The sequence below is a fragment of the Pelodiscus sinensis genome, chromosome 8 (assembly GCF_052426305.1).
Source record: "Pelodiscus sinensis isolate ZL-2025 chromosome 8, ASM5242630v1, whole genome shotgun sequence".
NCBI lineage: Eukaryota > Metazoa > Chordata > Testudines > Trionychidae > Pelodiscus > Pelodiscus sinensis.
The window spans coordinates 64,233,918-64,255,153 of record NC_143059.1 but is presented as its reverse complement, the minus strand read 5'-3'; the positions used below and the strand labels follow the sequence as shown (position 1 = coordinate 64,255,153).

At 45.3% G+C, this 21,236-nt stretch overlaps 1 protein-coding gene across 22 annotated transcripts in view; it reads left to right on the top strand.

Annotated features, from left to right (window-relative positions):
* TCF7L2 (transcription factor 7 like 2) overlaps positions 1–21,236 on the top strand; it is a 227,750-nt gene that overhangs the window by 72,889 nt on the left and 133,625 nt on the right. For all 22 annotated transcript variants that reach the window (XM_014579442.4, XM_006134979.5, XM_075935454.2 and 19 more), the window contains exon 4: positions 16,682–16,783. In XM_014579442.4, the coding sequence (XP_014434928.1) occupies positions 16,682–16,783 (102 nt within the window). The remainder of the gene's footprint in view (positions 1–16,681; positions 16,784–21,236) is intronic.

Here is a 21,236-nt window from a genome sequence, read left to right as displayed (position 1 = left end):
AACCCTATTTCATGAGCACTGTGTTAACCCGTCCAATTGCACGGGCACATAAAGAAGTAATCCTTGCCATGGATACCTCATAGCCACAAGGCAGAGCTATAGGTGCTCAGAATTTCAGAAATTAGACTGAGGGGTTTGAACTGGGCCTCTCAAAAATCCAGGCTTCCAGTATCAAGTGACCATCTTGATGTATGTGATTTGCATAAGGCCCCACAATGAGTCCTTTGGACAGCCAGCGGTAGAACTCGGGAGTTGCACCATGGCCTCACTTGATTAAAGTTATGACATGCCGTGGTTGGAAGCATGTTGCAAAGCAAACCTGAAACAAGAGGTTCCTTATATTGATCAATCTCTTCTGCTTCTCTCCTGCCAGAACAGGCAAACTAAGATTTCTCCACAAGTGGGCAACAAGCTCAAGTTACACAAATGCCTATTTCTAGGTCATGGTTGTACATGGGGGTACTAGAGCTGGAAACGAGTCAGGAATAAGCTGGTGCAGACAAAGAATGGCGTTATATATAGACATCGTGGGAAATAACTCTCCTATAGCCAAGCCCCCTATGGGGAGCCTGATCATTGGAAAGATCTCTTGCCATGTCTTCATTAATAGAAACCAAAAGCAGATTTTTTTTAAGGCCTGTTTGCATGATCCACCCTGTGGTGCAAGCGGGCAGGTGTGTTCTACAGAGTTAAAGCAGAACCACATCGAATTGACCCTCCAGTAGAGAGGTTTGAACGTGGTCCTAAAAACGGTGGTTGAAATTGTGTTGTCTACTTTTAAACAGCGATTAGATCTTTAACATAGTTTGAAAGTCCTAATCCTGTGGTCAGGGCTTGTCGTTCATCAAAGGCAGTTCAGATCATTGAGGTACACAGTTTCACTAGCCTGCCCCCCCAGTATATCAGCACCCCTCCTTTTTTTTAATGGGGATGAAAGGAAGTACATAGTATGGACCATACAAAAAAAAAATAAGCTTGGCGTTCATACAAACATAAGAATCTCTGTCACATTTTCAGTCTTTTCATTTGGGAGATTGTCAGGGAGGAGAGAAATGAGTTTTGGCTCTGTACGTCACGTTGTTCAATAAATCTCATGTTGATTGTTTTGCTGATTCAAAACACCCCTATGCATAAGTAGAGAGAATCTGCTGAAATATCATCCATTCCACTCTGTTCATTCTGTAATGAACTCTCTCTCTGCTTCTCTGGAGCAGAGAGAAATTTTCCATGGTGTGGAAAATTTCTTCTAAAGTAATCATAGAATACCAGAACTGGAAGGGACCTCTAGAGGTCATCTAGTCCCCTGTACTCCTCTAGAGATGAATATGGCTATTTTTTTGGTTTAAAATAAATAAAAAGCTTGATGTTTTATGCCAGGGTTGGGCAAATACTGGATGATGGGCCAAATCTGGTCTGCAAGGGTTAGCTTCTGGTGGGCCCCCACTAGGGATGTAAGTGACTAGTCAGGTCACTACATCTGATGAAGTGGGTCTTTGCCCATGAAAGCTTATGCTCCAATAAATCTGTTAGTCTATAAGGTGCCACAGGACTTCTCGTTGTTCTTACTCAACTAGTTACTTCTCTCCTTCCCCCATGCTGCCTCTATTAGAGGCAGTGGCAGGGAGCAGGATCTGATGCTGGGAGGGGGCGAGCCGGCTTAAAAGTTGGTTCCCCACAGCACCATCTCTGCGGGGGTGTGAGGGGGAGAAGGAAGAGGTGCAGTGGGGGACAAGGTGTGAGCTAGGACAGCTGAGTCCCAGCTTGTAGCCAGTCCCCTGCTGCACCTCTGCCTTTTAACTGTAGTAAGAGCTCGGCTCCTTCTATATTTAAAAGGCAGAGCGGCAGCAGGGTCCCGTACTAGTGGGTGGTCCTTTACTATCAGGCAGCTCTTACTACATTTGCAAGGCAGAGCCGTAGCGGGGTTAGCACTTGGGGCCGGGAGCTAACCCCGCTGCGGCTCTGCAGTTTCTCCCTCATCGACTAATCGAGTAGTTGGTGGAAATTCCATCGATTACTCGATTAGCTGATTAAGTGTAATTTTACATTCTTAGTCCCCACCACTAGATTTACCTGCCCAGCTGCGGATAGCGGCAAGCGCAGTTCCTATTGGCCGCGGATCACCGTTTGCCGCTTTCCTTGCAAACGGGAGCTGTGATTGCCAGTACCTGCAGGGATCTTGTATCTCTAATATTCTGGGACCGACGTGGTTGCATATGCTCCTTGCAACAAATAAAATGAGTGACGCTCTCCCGGGTTCCCCTCCCTCGACCTAGCTCCTCTTGCTAGCTAAGGAAAATGGAGACTTTACAAGCCTTCATAAGCCAATCATTTGGCATGCCTAGATTCTTTGGTAATAGGAGGTTTGAAAGTGTCTCTGGACACACAAGCCGACGTATATGCAGAATTGAACTGCTCTCTAGAGTTACTCTGAGGGGTTGTATCAACTGTAGAAAGTTGTATGTTCACATATGATTTTTCTGTGAAGTTAGTTCTTACAGCGTCTGGCCATCCTGCTTTCTGGAGGTCAGGAATTTACGTCAGAAATCCCACCGGGCTATATGACAACCATACTATTCTTGGCCGACGTTGATTGGCACCTTGAATTACCCATTCACCTATTGTACACTTGCAAGAATTGGTCCTTTAATCTGCTTATCTACTGTACCACTTCTGTCACTCCATTGGCACAACTGTTTAGTGGAACCTCTGCTGTAGCCAGGCATTGAGTGTTTGAATTTGTCTCTGCTCTAGAATTACTATCAGTGTTGTGGCTGTACCTCTGAGTTACAGGTCAGGTTCTTGTTACTCTAGGAAAGAGCATAAAGTATCTCCTTCGGGACTAAGGCATTATGGGAGGGCAGTTTGTGCATGATCCCGCACATGTGCACACACATGCACCAATTGGAGTATTAGACCTCAATTGTATTTTGTCCAGTTCTGGGCACCACATTTCAAGACAGATGTGGAGAAACTGGAGAAGGTCCAGAGAAGAGCTCTAGAGGACATGAGCTTCCAGTCATTCAAGTTACACATTTCTCTGTTAGATCTGAAGAGCACAGGATTTTGTTCCCCATGTAGGTACGCAGAAGCTATGATTACTCTCTTCGTTAAACCAAATAGGTTAAGCTCCTTGAGTCTGTCACTGTGAGAGATGTTTCCAAATCCTTTAATCATCCTCACGGCTCTTTTCTGAGCCTTCTCCAGGTCATCAACATCTGTCTTAAATATGAACTCCAGGACTGTACACAGCATTTCAGCAGTGGTCCCACCAATAGAAATAAAATGACCTGTCTACTCCTGCCCAAATCCCCTTGTTTGTGTATCCCAGGATCTCATTAGTATTGTTATGAACATTTAAAACTGGGCTATTTTTGCATAGAAGGCATAGAGATTTTTTTCAGGATGTTTCTGTTGTTCTATGCATTGCAGTGTGAGTATGCATGTGATATTATGAGGAACAGGAAGATGCAGTGATACCAGGTTGGGGCTATTGGAGTGTGCTTTTTCACAGATATGAGTAAGAAAAGCTGCATACGAAACACTGACCCAGAAGACAGAACTTCATCTGGGAGGTGGCAACATCTAATTGCCACGGCAGGAGGGAGTCACATTTTCTACCACTGGCTCTGTGACTTTCATCAGGGCACTTTTCTCAAGTCTAACTTTACTGAGATGGGGTTGGCTCCAATAGGAGCTGCCAAGACTCTGCTCCTTTGGAAATCAGGTCATTCTCGCCTGCCTCATTTAACTCTAAAGTGGGAGCAATATTTACCTGCCTTGAACGATTCTTAGGGTTGTGAGATCCTTCGATCAGAGGACTTGCTGTAAGTGCCCAGTATTTTCCAATCCTGCGTTCAGAGCATACAGAGCTATTTCATAGGCAAGACTCACTGCTCCAAGGCAATGGACCCCGGAATCACTGTATCATCATTTCAGTGCAATTAGCAAATATTGAAGAAATATCGAAACACACAACTTTCGGCCCCCTTTTCTGGGATCTCTTATCAGAAGGGGAAAAAAATAGGAGGTGCAGAGGTGAAAGTAAGTGCGCAGCTTTGGCAAGAGCTGGCTGAGTTGCAGCAGAAGCCAGCAGGGAGCTATTTAAAGTGCTGGCAGGGACCAGGGTTGCAAAAGGACAGTACCTGTAAGAAATTTTAAGTTACTTTCCTGCTGAGGGGTGTAACTTAAACTGACAAGAGCAGAGAAATGTAGACCCACAGATGTTTTCGTTTAGCAGTAGCTTCAGGCATCTGTCCCATGATGCACTGCTTTGCCACCACGACCAATGACACTAAGAGAGTGACGGGTAAGGATGTTAAGAGGCAGATAATTGGCTAATCGTGTAGTTGATAGAATTTTTATTGACTACCCGATTAGTTGATAAGCGAAGGCACTCAGTCCCGGCTCGTGCCAGGTCCAGGAGCTATCCCCACTGAGGCTCTGCAGTTTAAATGGAGTAGGAACCGGGCACGCAAGCAACCCGACTCCTACTATAGTTAAACTGCAGAACCACAGTGGGGGTAGTACTGGACCCGGTGCGAGTCAGGACTGAGGAAGCTCGGTTCAGTCCTGGCTTGCGCCGGGTCCGGGACCTACCCCTGCTGCGACTCTTCAATAAAATCTATTAAAAGCCAGGCTTCCTGTCCGCCTGGCTCTTAGTACATTTAAACTGCAGAGCTGCAGCGGGGGTAGCTCCCAGATCTAGCACAAGCCGGGAATGATCCGGGCTCTCTGCCCGGCTGAAGCAGCCCCTGTCTGTGGCCAGCCAGCGCTGCTGTGGACTGGTGCTGCTTCGTGGCAGCCTCCCCTGCCTCCTCCCCACCCCTGCGCTGCTGCCTCTAATAGAGGCAACAGTGGGGGAAGGGGGCGGAGCAGCACCGCAGAGTTAAAAGCCAGTGCTGTTAAAAGCCAGTAGTTCCCTCAGCACCGGCTCCTGTCCCTCTCCCCCCTTTGCTGCCTCTTATACAGAGGCAGCAAGGGTAGGGGGAATGCAAGTAGTCAACTTGACTGCCCAATATGCCTAAGCTTATTGGGTAGCTGACCAGTCGACTACTCACTTACATCCCTAACACAGAAGTTTTTGCTTGGTGTACAAGCTACTTGCCTCCTGATACTCCCCCCTTCATGCTGCTGCCTCTGATACAGAGGCAGCAGCATACACTGCGGGGAGTGGGTGGGTAGGGAGCTGCATGTAACTGTGAAGGTTAACCGATGAATCCAGGCTCATCAGTTAACCTTTCATACTTTACACTATCACATCCCTAGTTAATATTCTTATAATATCATTATTTTACAATTATTCTATTTTAAAATGTAATGGTAGTTAGTAGAAGGTTCCGCACTGGAGAACAGAGAAGTGGGAGCAGAGGAACATACCTTTGCATTTGGGACTCAGTCCGTCATCCCTGGATTGCAGCGGGAATTTTAGTTGTGTAAAGAATCAGCCACTTTGGGGTGCAGGATCAGGCCCTTTTTGCTCAATATTTATGGATTTAAGAGGAAACTGTGCATTGCAGGGGCAGGGCAGTCAAGGTTTCTCACTTCCCTGTTCTGCCATGGGTTCGGTTAGGAACTGTGGAGGTTCTGTAAGGTGGATTCACACTCTCCCAGGAAACTCAAACACACAAGACTGTGCATCAGCCTCTTAGAACCTCGTCTACTCTAAAAATACATAGTGGATTTTTTTTTGTTAGGTTTTTTTTCTGTGGCGCAGCATCAACTAGTGTGGAAACAGTACAGGCAGTCCCCGAGTTACAAACGGGGATTTTCTCGCCCCGGAGGACTAGAGCGGCGGGACGCCTGGTCCCACCACCAGCCACCCGCCTCCTCCGGGGCGAGAAAAGCTGCTCTCCGTCTCCCTGGTCTGCTGGGGGAGCCAGCAGACCAGGGAGACAGGGAGCAAAGCGGCGGAAGATCCGGGGCCGGCCCCGCGGCCGCTTCCAGATCAGCTGGAAGCGCCGCGGGTCCGGCCAGGTCCTCCGCGGCTTTGCTCAGCGTCTCCCTGGTCTGCAGACCAGGGAGACACTGAGCAAAGCCGTGGAGGACCCGGGCTGGACCGCGGCGCTGATCTGGATGCACCGCTGTCCGGCCCGGGTCCTCCGCTGCATTGCTCCGCGTCTCCCGGGTCTGCTGCGGGGGGACGCAGCCAGTGGCCCCCCCGCCCCCCCCCAGCAGACCAGGGAGACGTGGAGCAAAGCCCGGGGCCTGTGGTAGAGCAGGTGGGGCGCTGCCGGTTGGTCCCGCAGCACCGCTCCTTGGCGCGCTACTGGACCAACCCGGCAGCACCCCAGCTGCTCTGCCCCAGGAGTCCTGATTCAGCCGCTGCTGATCAGTTTCAGCAGTGGCTGAATCAGGACGCCTGGGGCAGAGCAGCTGGAGTGCTGCTGGGTTGGTCCAGTAGCGCCGAGGAGCGGCCGCGCTACTGGACCAACCCAGCAGCACCCGAGCTGCTCTGCCCCAGGCGTCCCCAAGTTAGCCGCTGCTGAAACTGACCAGCGGCTGACTACAGGAAGCCCGAGGCAGAGTTGCTCTGCCCTGGGCTTCCTGGAATCAGCTGCTGATCAGTTTCAGCAGCAGCTGACTTGGGGACACCTGGGGTTCTTAAGTTGAATCTGTATGTAAGTCAGAACTGGTGTCCAGATTCAGCCGCTGTTGAAACTGATCAGTTTCAGCAGCGGCTGAATCTGGATGCCAGTTTCGACTTACATACAGATTCAACTTAAGAACAAACCTACAGTCCCTATCTTGTACGTAACCTGGGGACTGCCTGTACTGCGAATGAATGATAAAAACACATACATACTCTGCACGATATCTTTCTCTGGTGGAACTGTACTGCTGCAGAATAACATTATTACACCGCTGGATGAATGCTTTGAATAATGGTTTCTAGTAAACATGCCGAGGTTGGAATATTGGGGTGCAGGGTGTTGGAAGACTGTTACAATAGAAACTGGGTTAGGGACATCACATTTAAGGTTCCTAAAAGAGGTAATTGCTGGAATGGGAAACTGGGAGGGAGGGCAGAGATGGAGCTTTCTAGCCACCCAGCCCTGAAGGCAGGGCCTCTTCCAGCAATACCATACCATGCCCTTAGTGTGGCGCTGCTGCTGCTGCTGGTAGTACTTCCTTTAGAGTTGGGTGGTTGGCCAGCAGCCACTGCTCTCCAGCTGCTCAGCTCAAAATCAAGGACATGTTCAGTTTTCAAAAATCTGCCCAGAAGGAGAATGGAGGCCAAAAAAGGAGATCCTGTCCGTGGAAACCTGGACGTATGGTAACCAGAGAGCATTTTATTTTTTTAAATAAAGGTCCTGGAAGATCAGTCTCATTTAGCAACTTGGCTAATACTGCCACAGAAGACCTTCAGCAGGTGCTGGGCTCCATAGGTCTACCAGTCCTTCTGAATGCCAGTGGCAGTAGTAAAGTCTTGCTTCTCATAAGGCTCAAGATTTTTCTTTTTTGTGCCCCTTTTACAAAAAAACAGATCTGGGCCATTTGAGAGATTTGCCTTTCCTGATGTGCTAACCATTGATTGTCCCTTTAAAAAGTTGGTTTCTTTCAAGTACCTTTGCCGCATGTGTATTTTAATCTTTGTGCAGAGACCTGCAGCATAACAATGATTTTTGCGTAAGATCTCTTGCTTCAGAAACACGCTAATGATCCACGCTTAGATCATATTATTAAACCGAGAATAAAATACTTATGCAAAAATGGTGCTAGTTAAAAAAATTTAAGAAGGTAGCCGGGGAGCCGTTTACAATGTTTTACTTGGATAATAATTTGCACGAGTTTGTTTGCATTAAGGGGCTGAAAAGGTTAGTGTTTGTAGTGGCAGTTCATAATTTTCACCTTGGAGTGGACAAGCAGGAGGGGACCGTATATGTGTGTCCTGTGTTGCCCAGGGTGGGTGATAGTATTAATTCTGGACTGCTGATGGTGGGAACTTCCCTCCTCTTTGTCTCCCCCTTCACTAGGACCCGCTGTCAGAATGCTGGGAAAGTCAGCCTTGATTTTTTGCAGTTCCCTTGCAAATGAGAGGAACTGCCTGACTCAAATTGGCATTTAGGGCCGAAAGAATAGGATTTCCTGCTATTTACTTGCTCAAGGAAGGAAAGGATTTACCTCCTGGCTGTAATAGAATCTAATTTTCTTCTTTTAGTAAGAATAACTGCATATTGCAGCAGTAGTAAACCTGTGAAAACAATCAGTCGCTGCCTCTCCTCCTCCCCTCCCCTCTTCCCTCCAAGTTTGAATGTAAGAGCTGTGTTGTAACTCTTCCTCTGTCAAAAGAATCCTCCCTTCTACAGTTTCCAACCTAATACCTAATGTATTGTGTGCGGGTAGTGGGGACCCCGGCAATTAACTTGGCATTTCGTTCCACGGTGAAGGAGAGAGTTGCTGAGGGGCGGTTGCTGCTACGTAACGCCATAGGACCGCGTGCTCCCCTCCCAAACCATCTGGATTCAGTTAGCTCTCTCGGCAGTAGGGCTGAGTCTCATTTCCTCCAACCAGTAATATTATATAGGCAGTGATTCTGTTCTGCCCTAACATAATTGAAAATTATGTGTATTGTAGACTCGTAAAAAGCGGTGGCTCAGGTAGCCTGTGGAGATTGGCTGTGGCACACAATGAAGCTTTTATGCAAAGTAAGAATTATAAGCCACTGCATTAATGTTGTATTATGGACACAGCAGTTCTGGGACGTAGAGTCCTCGAGCCAGGCCTGTCCCCTTAAACAGAGCTAATATTTCATACTTTATCAGCAGGGCTGGCGTTTTCAAGCCAGCCAGTTACACTTTTGCGAGCGTCCCAGCATTGAAGCTGTCAGTTAGTTAGCTTGACACAGTGACTTGCTGAGGCCTTTTGTGTTTATCCGAGAGACAGAACATCTTGCCCTTGATGGGGCTGGAATGTAAAGTTGGAGGCTTGCCACTGGGTACAAAGTTGGATGTTACTTTACTGGCTATTGCACACCACTGCTGTCTATAAGGTCTGTTTGTTTTCCCTTTCGGTAGGCATGTGTAAGGGAAGCTGCATGTGTGAGAGTGTGTGTGTGCAAAAACTAGACCCCTAGGTTTGGAGTTTTCTTGTGTGCACGTGTACAAAAAATAGACCCCTAGATTTGGAGGTTTTTTGCGTGCAAAAAAATAAACCCCTAGGTTTGAAGTTTTCTTGTGTGCATCTGTGCAAAACATAGACCCAAACATATTTGGAGTTTTCTTTTTGGACTTCACTTGAATTCACTTCCAACTGTGTCCAGGAAGAGAGGCAGGTTTGGCTACCTCCAAGAATTTGCAACGTGAGATTTCTTGGCATCTCTTTGTTAGGGGTGAGTTTTTAGAAGGGTTTTACTGAGATCAAACGAAAAAATGGATGGCTTGGATTTAAACGTGCAAGAGCAAAGCAGTTGTAAGTTCTTCCTTGGCTCTTTCTTTCATTTTCCTTGTTCTACCTAGACATTGTAGCAATTACTGTGAAATTACTGACCCTCTTCTAGAGACTGAAGGTGGAGCAGGAAAAATTGCACCTTTCACATGGAGTTTTTTTTCTGAGGGGAATTTAGTGCCAGTAAAAGGTTCTCAATTGATCACTGGAGACCACAGTCTTTTGTTTAGCCACATAATAGCGCACAGAAGGCGCCTAGTGTGAACTTCCCCATGCTGCTGGTCCAGTGTGTCTGAACATGCCCTGGGGGAGAGCTGCCTATTGACAAAAGTATATTCTGGTGTCCAGGCCTGCTCCAGACTGGGACTATCTGCTAAAGTTGCTGACAAAGCTGTGTTTCTTTGTGGGTTTGTCATGTTTGTAGCAATATTTTAAATCACTCATGACCATGGCTGTCTGGTGGGGTAGGAAACATACTGTACACCGATTTCTAATGGCCTAGTGCCCATTTTCAACCTTTACTGCATTTTAGCAGTGGCAGAACTACCCTTTTGCCTCAGTGACTTCAGATGTGAGGCATATTGAGGGGTTCTGTGTGGGTCTTATTGTGTTTGTGGCTGTTCTGTGGATACCCAGCAAACTTCAGTCTCCAGGGAGATGGGGGAGGGGGAGAGGGAGGGAGAGAGAGAGGAGGGAGAGGAACGCAGCAGTATCTTTCACCCTAAATATTTTAAAATGCTGCTGAGAATTTTAGGGAGCTATTACTAATTGCGGTCTGCCAATTCACTTATCCTTATTTCTTTTTGTCAGGTGAGTTTGTGATCTTCAGTGCAACACACTTTATGAAGGAACTGACATGCAGACCTTTTGTGTCTTGTACTGATTTTTCCACAGACACATTTGTATAGTGATGTTACAATTGCCATGTAACATCCCCGTACAAACGTGTCTGTGGAAAAAATCACAAGTCTCAAGCCTTAGCAATTGATTTGTCTGGTATTGCCAGCCTTCGATGTTTAAAAATCATTACTCAAACTCCCCAAAAACAAGGAGGTTGGTCTTTAAAAAAAAAATTGTAAGATTATCTTTTTTTTTAAATGATACATTTTGCGTATTTACATTTGCTTTCTGCTTTTTGAATTTCTAGTCTAGAATACTCCCATTTTCAAGCTTTTATCCGAAACCAGACAGGTTAGATATTTACTCTTAAAATAAAAATAACAATTAGGAAAGCAAAGAGTCTCTTGTAATCACTTTTCTTCAAGAGCTAGGCCTTCATTTAAACTTCAGACACTGGGAACTTGTGGTAAAATAGAGTGTTGGCAACACTACTTCTCTGAAATAATTATTGTTTTTAGATAAGTTTTTTTTTTTAATTCTAGAAGATTCTACTCCAATGTACAGAAATCCCAGATGTGAAGATTTATAAAAACAAATGTTTCTTGGAATGTGAAGAACCCAAAGGCACGAACCACATGTTTATTTTTTTAAAATTTTAAAGCTTGCAAACATAGGCCTTTCCAAGAGTACGTAAACACCTGTGGCACTGAGTCTCAGCCCAGGTCAGCTGATGTGGGCTCATGGAGCTCTGGATGTAGGGAAGAAAGTAGAGGTTTAGATAAGAGGTGTAGATCAGATCAGGCTTTGAGATCCTGCTTGCTCATGGGCTCATGTGAACTTGAACATCTTCACTGCTATTTTTAGCTTTGTGTCCTGCCTGTTGGCTGACCCAGACCAGGTCTTGTATTGCAATGTAGACATACGCTATCATTTCCCATCACTTCAGGTATCTCTTTGTCACCTTAGTGCATGCAGCCTTGTGCTTTCCAGGCCTGTCACACTAGTAAATATATGTGTGTGTGTGTGTGTGTGTGTGTGTGTGTGTGTGTGTGTGTGTGAGAGAAGGCATTAGTATCCTTTTAAATAAATGGAATCAGACGCTGGATATAATGGGCCCTCTGGCTACGTCTAGACTACAGGTTTTTTTTTTTTTTTTTTTTTTAAAGTGGCCTTTTTTTCTAAAAAAAACTTCACTTGCGTCTGGGCTGCCGCCGTGTTCTTTCGAAATTAATTAGAAAGAACGCAGCATTTTTTAGACATCGGTAAACCTCATTTTATGAGGAAGAATGCCTTTTTTCGAAAGAGCTCTTTCGAAAAAAGGCATTCTTGAACGCAAACAGGGCTTTTTTGAAAGAGAGCATCCAGATTGCCTGTGTGCTCTCTTTCGAAAAAGCGGATCACTTTTTCGGAAAAAGTGGTGGCTGTCTAGATGGTCCCTTTCGAAAGAAGCGTGTAGTCTAGACGTACCCTCACAGAAATAGGAATAGGTGTTACACGACGGGTGGGGAATCTAAGCATGGGGGCCAGATGCAACCCCCGATTTGCCTGGGTCGGGGCTCCCCCTCACCCCCAGCCTTGGGGAGCCCGTGCTGGTGATCCAGCCCCCCTGCCACCACCCTGCAGGTCTGGAGCAGACAAAATCTACTAGCCTGGGCCCTCCAAGACTCTCATGTGTGAAGGTTGTGTGGGGAGTGTCTTTCTCCTTCTCAGTTGTGGGCCATGTCAGCGAGGGCTTTTTTTTGTTTGTTTGTTTGTTTCCTCACTTTTGTGTGGATCCCGATTGGTTTTTTTTTTCTGTGGGTCAGCAGGGCCCAAAGACCCAAAAGAGGTTCCCAATCTTTGTGTTAGACCAATGGGGATTCAGTGCAGGAAAGTCCCACTTCAGAACTACTGTGTTCTGTTTGACTTTAAATGTCACAAGCAATGTGGTTTCCACTGCGTCCCTTGAGAAAACTGTTCGGCAGCCATTTGACTGCACATCTCAGAGAATTGCAGGCATACTTCTTCCACTACTTTTGATGGGGCCAATTTCTGCTCTGTCTCAGGTGCATGTCAGTGATGCTAGTAACTTTAATGGGAAGATGTGCATGTTCATGCACAGAACTTGAAATCCATCTCTGAACCCAGTGAAGGCCACACCGAAATTCTGTTGCTTTTTGAAGCATGGTTCAGTTCTGAAAAGTAACTAAGTAATAATGGCATGTTCTTATCCAGCATATCTGGTCTTCTGTATACTCAGAGATCTGCTAACTTCAGTTACCTGTAGAATCAATGCAGATGAGTGAGTGAGCTGTACTCTTTCTTCTTATACTGGATTAAGAACATAAGAATGGCCATACTGGGTCAGACCAAAAGTCCATCTAGCCTAGTAGTTTGTCTGTCGACAGTGGCCAATGCCAGATGCCCCAAAGGGAGTGAATGGAATAGGTTATCATCAAATGATGCCTCTCTTGCCAACCATTTCCAACCTCTGATAAACGGAGGCTAGGGACACCATTCCTACCCATCCTGGCTGATACCCATTGATGGACCCTATCCTCTATGAATTTACCTAGCTATCTTTTGAATCCTGGTAAAGCCCTGGTCTTCACAACATCCTCTGGCAAGGAGTTCCACAGGTTGACTGCTCCATGAAAAAAGCTCCCTTTTCTTTGTTTTAAACTTTCTACCTATTCATTGAATTTGGTGACCCCCCTAGTTGTTTCAGATTGTTTAAGTTTCTGTGATAGGGCCAATCAGTTACATTTATGTAAACCTGTTGTCTCTGTGGGGCTCCATGGTATGCTCACGTCTTGAATTCTATGTGCAGATCTGGGCTCCCCATCCCAAGAAAGATATATTGCAATTGGAAAAAGTACAGAAAAAGGCAGCCGGGGGGAAGGAGGGGTGATTTGGGGAGTAGCTTCCATATGAGGAGAGACTGATAGGATTGTGACTTTACAGCTTGGAAAGGAGACCACTGTAGTGATGTGACTAGTCAAATAGTCAGCCACCCAATAAGTATAGGGTTATCGGGTAGCCGAGTAACTACTCCCACCTCTCTGTCAGTGGCACACCAAGTTCCTACTACATTTAAAATGCAGAGCCGCAGCGGGGGTACCTCCTGGACCTGGCGCAAGCTGGGACAGAGGGCTTCCCCTTATCGACTAATCATGTAGTCCACACAAATTGTATCGATTACACGATTAGCCACTTTTTAACATCCTTGGATCACTGAAGGGGGCTATCATAGAATTCTTTAGAGACTGATGTGGAGACAGTGAATGAAGCGGTGTTCTTTGATTCTTCTCATGGCACAGGAACTGGTAGTTACCTAGGGTGTGTCTAGACTACGGGGATTTTTTGAAAAAAGTTGCCTTTTTTCAAAAATCTTTACCTGCATCTAGACTGATGCCGTGTTTTTGAAAGTAAATCGAAAGAACACGGCAGTTTTTTCGACCACGGAAAACCTCGTTTTATGAGGAAGAACGCCTTTTCTCAAAAGTGCTCTTTCCAAAAAAGGCGCTATATAATGCAAACTCCTTTTTCGAACGAGAGCATCCAGACTGCCTGCATGCTCTCTTTCAAAAAAGCGACTTGCTTTTTCGAAAGTACTGGTTGTAGTCTAGATGCTCTTTTTCGAAAGAGGCTTTTTCGAAGTGGCTTGCAGTTTAGACGTAGCCCTAGTGATGATAGGCAGAAGGCTTGAAGGAAACAAAGGGAAGTATTTCTTCACACAGTAGACAGTCAACCTTTATAACTCTATGTGAGAGGGTGCTGGGAAGGGCAAGACTATAACAGGGTTCAAAAAAGAGAACTGGATGAGTTCATGGAGAATGGGCCCATTGGTGGGTGTTGGCCAGGTCAGGTAGGGACGCAAAACCATACTCTGAAGTGTCCCTGGCCTTTGTTTGCCAGGTGCTGGGAATGGGCGAAGGGGAGGGATCACGGGATGATTGCCTGTTCTGTTCATTCTCTGTGGGACACCCGGCATTGGCCACTGTCAGAAGACAGGATACTGGGCTAGATGGACCTTTGGTCTAATGCAGTATGGCTGTTCTTACAGTCCAATGCAGCGGTGTCATGGAAGTCTATTGGAGAGATAAGGTGGGCGAGGTAGTATCTTTTACTGGACTAACGGTTGCTGTTGAGAGAGACAACTTGAAGCTGTTCCTCGGGGTCTGCGAAAGGTGCTAGGAGTGTCATAGCTAAATACAAGATCAAACAGATAGTTCAGCATAAGTAGCTAGCACATATTCTAAGGCAAGGGTTCTCAAACATTGTGATACCACGACCCCCTAAAATGCTAAATGAATTTGTGTGACCCCCCCCTCACTGCCCTGGGTCACTTCCTCCCCCCGTCTCACCAGACTCCTTGCCCTCCTGGGGTTCCTTTAAGATGTTTGCAGTCCTCAACGCCTGTCCCCCCTGCAGGCTCCTTCCCCCCCATCTCTTTCTCCTCTGTGCCTCTTTTCCGCTCCGCGTCCCTTTGGTGTTCTCTCTCTCTCTCTCTGTCTCTCTCTGTCTCTCTCTCTCCTCCGACCCTGACGTGCCCTTATTTACCTCTGGGTCCTCTGCCCTGACCCAATCCCCAGCCCGCTGCCTGAGGGACCCCACCCTCTCTCAACTGGGGAAGCGGTCGGTCACCCGGCAACCATGCCCTGGCTGGCCCCTCGCGCATCTGCTCCTGCGCTAGCCTCACTCTCCCACCGTCTTGCCTCCTCTTGCAGCTGAGCCGTGCTCCTGGAGTCCCGTGGCCCCAGCCACGCTGCGCAAGTTAACCAGTTACTGGGTAAGCATGCTGGTAAGGCTAATGCTTACTGGGTATTTGGTTAACCAGTTAACCTTTTACAGACCTAGTTTTAACCACTTAGCTGGTTTTGGGGTCAGTCAGTGTGCTAGATCAGGGCTACTCAACATACGGGGCCACATGTGGCCCGTTTGTTTCGGCCCGCGGTGCGGTTTGGGTTTACGCTGGGCTCAACACGTGGCCCGCGGGTGGGATCCTTTGAACATGGTCTCCACTGGGAACACGCTCCACAACGAAGAGGTGTCTCCCAGGCAGAGTGAGCATTGAAAGACACAAGTGGACGGGTTGGCTGGAACAGATGGGTACAGAGTGTTGGCGTTTCAAGCCCCCAGGGAGGGCGTTTCACATGACCAAGGCATTGTGGGATGTGCTGGCGGCTTCGCCTTGTGGGCAGAGCTTGAGAGGTGCTGACTGGCTCACACTGGCCATATTTGGGTCCGGCTCCATGGCTTAAGGCTTAATCTTTGTATTCATGCCTGTCAGTGTGAAATAAGCTATTTGCATATATTTGCATATATATTTGCATGTATATGCAACCACACTTAAGTTGCGGTCCTCGGCATGTGGTGTATCATTGTGAACCCCATGGGCTTCCAAAGTTGAGTAGCCTGGTGCTAGATGATATGCAGCACCTGTTGTTGTGATAGGCATGTGTTGGACGCATGGATCTTGAAAGGTGTGCTGTGGAGTGTGTTGATCATTGCAGAAGTGGATATACGTCTGCAGATGTTTGCATCTGTGTTTTCGTGGGGTCTGGTGCTGTTTTGATTTGGGGTGGCACATCTGATGTCGAGCCTGGAGAAATTGCGGGGTTGTTCAAAGGCTAGAAGAGGGGGGGCTCAGAAAAGATTTCTTCCAATGTGGGGTCCCCATCCAGTATAGATTTGTAGTTGTTTGATGTGCCAAAAAAGGAAATAATCCATTTTGACTTGCAGACCCCTGGTTGAGTTCGCAAAGCTAGTACAAAATACAGGTGTAAACTGAGAACATTTGATCTGGAAGCCACTGAGTGAAAATAAACATAGTACCTCACAATGATAAATACAGAGTTGTCTTTCAGAATAGAACTGCATGGTGAGGTTTGTATAGTGCTTTGAAGACATAAAGATCTATAGAAGCTGATTGTTGCTATTATTGGCCTTTGCTGAATAAATTCTTACTGTGAGATGGGGGTGGGAGGGTGAGGGGGGTGTGTGTGTGTGTGTGTGTGTGTGTGTGTGTGTGTGTGTGTGTGTGTGTGTGTGTGTGTGTGTGTGTGTGTGTGTGTGTGTGTGTGTGTGTATTTTGACTGTCCACCCTCTTTCCCCTCCCTCTACCCCTATCAGTTTCTCAGCTGTTATATTTCTCTGTGTGTGCTTAACTTCTTCCAGATCTGATTAATTAATAAAATACTTTGAGATTACATTGTTTTTGCAACTTGCTTTGTTTTCTTATTCTACTGTTTTGGTAATGCTGCTGTATAAAAATGTGAGTGTTCTGCACCAGTTTTGTTTCACATGACCATAACAATATACTTCCCGCCTCTTTGGTTTTTGTTTCAGTTCCTTGCTTACGTTTTAAGTTGTATCTTTTTGTCCATGTAAGTTAGGGTTTGGTTTTGCGTGGTTTTCTTTGCCTTTCTTTTCTGAACTCATTTTTCTTTTCCCATTTTTGTTTCCTCCCATCCAGTATCTCCAGATGAAATGGCCACTGCTTGATGTTCAGGCAGGGAGCCTTCAGAGTAGACAAGCCCTCAAGGATGCTAGGTCTCCATCTCCAGCACACATCGTTGTAAGTAAACTCAGAAGACATTCTTCCTTTGTTTGGAAAAAAAAGTTGACATTTGACATTAACTTGTCATCCTTTTTTCTTTTCCTCAACACACACAGAAAAGAAAGCCAAACCCAGGTTAAAGGCAGGTGGGATGAGTTTTCTGTTGCTGGGTAATACAGGTTGAACCTCTCTAGTTTAGCACTCTCGTGGTCCGGCATGATTTTAGTTAGAGGAATGTCTACTTACCATGGGTGGTCCCATAAAGTTGTTTACAGCCACCAGTCCTGGCTCTCAGTGTTCTGTGCTGTTGTTTAGCTCTAAATTATTCCTAAGTGTCTTCTAAGAGTCCAGTAAGCAACGGAATTATACTGCTAGACAATATTGACTTCCCATGGTTCAGCAAATTCTCTTGTTCGTCACCAGTCAGGCCTCCAGGGTGACGCACTAGAGAGGTTCAACCTGTACTTCAAAAATTATATATGGTATAAACAGAGCCGGCCCGAACCATTCGTGTGTCCTGGGCATGTGGCGCTGCCCCCTGAGCATGCGGCGCATGAGCGGCCCCGCCCCCAAGCGCGCGGCTCATTCTTGTGTCCCGGGGCACATGGTGCATGCGCAGCCCCGCCCCCACCCGTCCCGGCAGCACCACATAGTGCCCCTTACAATCGAGCGCCCCGGGCTACCGCCCAATCAGCCCGTAGCTGGAGCCGGCTCGGGGTATAAAAACTCTTGGTTCTTTGGAAAAGTGAAGAAACTAAGTGCCCCTGAAATTTACACTCTCCAAAACTATTTTGATTTTATGTAAATTCAGTTGATTAACAATTCTAACTTTCCAGCTATTGTAATGAACACAGGATATGGGAGAATATTAAAAAAAAAAAAAAAAAAAAAACCCACCACCTTCAAGAAGCATCATAAATCCAGGCCCTGATTTGTAGTCTTTACTTAGACAAATCTTCTGTGGGATTTGTCAAGCAGAGTCTTACCCAAATAACCGCTTGTGGGATCAAGCTAAAAATATTTTCAAATGAACAACAACAACAAAATCTTTTGAGTTCACTTAGTATAATAAACTGAACATCGGCAAATGGAATGTTTACAATTTTGGTTCCGTTACTGAATTCTGCTATTGGAGTTAAGTTATTCCCCTCACAGTAAAAGTGATGGCAAAGTTACAGTGTTAAAACCACACGTGGGTATGTTTAAACAATGTCAAGAAAGTTTTAAAAAGAAACAACTTGTTATTGTGTACTGCACCTCACAGCCATGACTGCCTAAACTTATTCGCATTCACATATATCTGGTTTTTAGGCATTTGTTTTGCTAATGACCCTATCAGTTCAGAATGTCGAGCTGGTAAATTAACCTCGTGGTTAGAAGAGGGCTCATGGCTTGTTATAATATTTTTTCCAATATATTTTATTACCAGATCTCATGTTTTTTACTTTCTTTTTTATAATGAATGGGTAACAGGGTGAAATTATGCAAGAAAAAAACTGCTCATTGATATAGGATCTAAGGCTGATATAGTTGAGAGGTTACATCAGGCATCTGAAATACACTAGTTTACTTTTAAAAAAAAGAAAGAAAATAACTGAGAAGTTTGTCTTCAAAAATATTTGTGTCTCTTAATCTGAAAAGTCCCCGACACTTTGTTACGAGCATCCGAAACCACTTTGATAACATGTTTTAGTAGCTCTTAGAATTAATAGTTTAAAAAGCAGACCAGGATAAGACAGAGTGAAATGTAGACTCTGTTGATGTTTTAGATGGTCAGTGTTAAATGTGGCTGCTCTCTTTTTAAAATACTGTATTTATTTTCCTTCAGCTATTTGTGCTGTTGTTATACTGAGAGCTCAAAATAATAATAATAAAAAGACATTTATCTTGCTAGCTCTTTCTGGTCTACAAACAAAATTCCTAGCCCCTCTCCCCCATCACTTATTTTTTAATGGCAAAAACCCCAACAAGAATCTGCCTTTCATTTCCTTGTTTATCAGTCGCATCATCAGAGATAAAAACATTGCTCTGAGAACTGGGTTTGATAACTCATGTGCCCTCTGCTGGCTGGCTCCTTTGCCAAAGCAAAGTGCAGGGCAACATACACATTGGTAGTCTTTCATTTTAAATTTCGCAGTGACAGACTTGTTTATCGGAGGAGGAAAGAAAGATTTTAATAGATTCTGGTGGAAGAGTTTTGCTGTTGGATTATAAGCATTGAAGGTAGGTCAAGTGTTGCTAGTCACTTACGTTGTCACCTCTTTTTATATGGGATTGCAATATAAATGCCGAATTTAAACATGCATATGAAGATGGGAGGTGTAATTGAATTTCAAGTGTCACTGATGTCTCTGACTCGTCAGAAGAATCGGCTCTGCCCTTTATAAATAACCATTTTCCTTCCTTCAGAACACAGCGTGCCTCTTTTGGAAAGACTGACTCTTCAATTTGCTAGTGTCTCCTTTCTCATAGCCCCCCGTTTGTCTCCTTTCTCATAGCCCCCCATTGCCCATAAGTGTGGCTCCACCGTACCCCTGACTTGTGCGCAGATGATGAATAGATGAGTTGACCCCTCCACCTTCAGAAATTATAGATTCTAAATTCTCTTACCCATTTTGGAAATCTTTTTATAGGAAGCCTGAGGTGGAATCTGCTATGGATTTCGACTGTTTATGGGGCTTTTTAAGAGCTGTTTCGCTCAGTGATTCAATAAAAAGTATACTTACCATAGCAACCACTTAGGCTGTGAGGAACATATACTACCTCTGAGATGGAGACCACCTTCCAAAAGAGCCACAGCTGGCATTTGTAATGTGATCTTTTGTGTTACTTACAATGTTCTTGGGAAAGAGGTTGCGGGGAGGGAGGGAAAGAAAGAGGGGGAAATGTGTTTTGATGGAACTAAGTTTATGGGAGTTTTAATGTTAGTTTTTGAACACCCTCTGTACTCACACCCCAAAAGAATGCTCTGCCTTGTGAGGTAAAAATGCTGCTTCACTTCCCCAATGAAGCCAATAGATAAAGAATATAGTTTTTTGTAAATGAAAGCCTTGTGGCTGGTTACATATCGGGGGCGATGGCAGAAAGAGGGCTAAGTAGTTGCAGATGCCAGCTAGACTGGGATGTGTCAGGTTTCTTCAGTACCACTATTGGGTTGATGCTGATGTACAGCACACCAGGGAGTATGGGTAGTTGTTTTACTAATGATTGGTACTGAGTTATGTTATGAAAATGTGATTAGCCTTTATACGGATGAGAGGGGAAATTTACCTGTGTATGTGTACGTGCACGCGTGCAAAATATGTGACATCTATAGATATGTTTATAAACAGTTCATTCCCTCACACACACTTATATCTTGTCCACATGCCATGTACATAGTCTGATTTTGTTCTTGAAATTCGTTTTGTTGCCTCGAAGATTTGTAATGAAAGGACTGACGTTTTCAAATCACTTCTTATGTTTCGTGTATTTCTGATATCAAGATTAGGGAGTAATCTTATAGCTGGATCACAAATGGAGGGAAGGACTGCTTTGAAGCATGCTTCCTTGTGAATGCTTGGCCACAAGTAATGCCACTCTTACTCAGGGTTACGTGTTTTACACCCTGCTTAGGTGAAACACCCATCAGCTTTAACAGGAGTTTTGTCAAATGATTCAGGACTGCAGAATAGGGCAGTATTCAAATGATTACCATACATGTACTTATTTGTCTTCTGTCCTTTTTTTTCCCCCCCCAGGTTAGTTTAAGAACATGAAGTTAAGGCTACAAAAATTGAAGCAAAAGACCAGCATGAGTAATGTGAGGGCTAGGTTAATACTGATTTTTCATGGTGCTGGAGGGGGTCTTCAAAACCTCTGAGAATGTCAGCTAGATACTCTGTTTATGTGTTTAGTATGCTTTAGAAGGCACAGCAAGAGAATCTATTTAAAATCAGTACATTTATTTGCATTTCAGTGTCTCAGTTGTCTAGTAAAGCTTTGCATCCTTTGTATTCGGTCCAGCTGCGTATCTGTCCAGAGGTGAAAAAAAAAACAACCCGAGGGCAGAGAAACCTGAGGGCAGAGAAGAAGTTTTTTTAAGAATACTCTGTTAAGGTTGGCAGGCTAAAAGTCTGAACTCAGCTTACAAATAACATTTTTGGTTTTGGGGGGCAGTATTGGATTTTTATTTTGTTCTTTTGTTTTGTTTTTCCCCTTGGAAACTGTCTTCCAAGGACAAAAGTTTCAACATACATCAAATCCAGCTGCGCAGCTTGGATGATCCTCAATGTACAGAGAGTGTTTCTTGTCCTAGAAACATACGCGTCCATGATGCTGCCCCTGTGTGCACGCAGGCTGGTGTAATGGACAAAATTGTCACTATCCGAAAATAAGATTTTTGACTGTGGCCCAGTCTATATTGGCGGAGAAAATTGATGCAAGATACGCAACTTCAGCTACGAGAATTGCGTAGCTGGAGTCAACATAC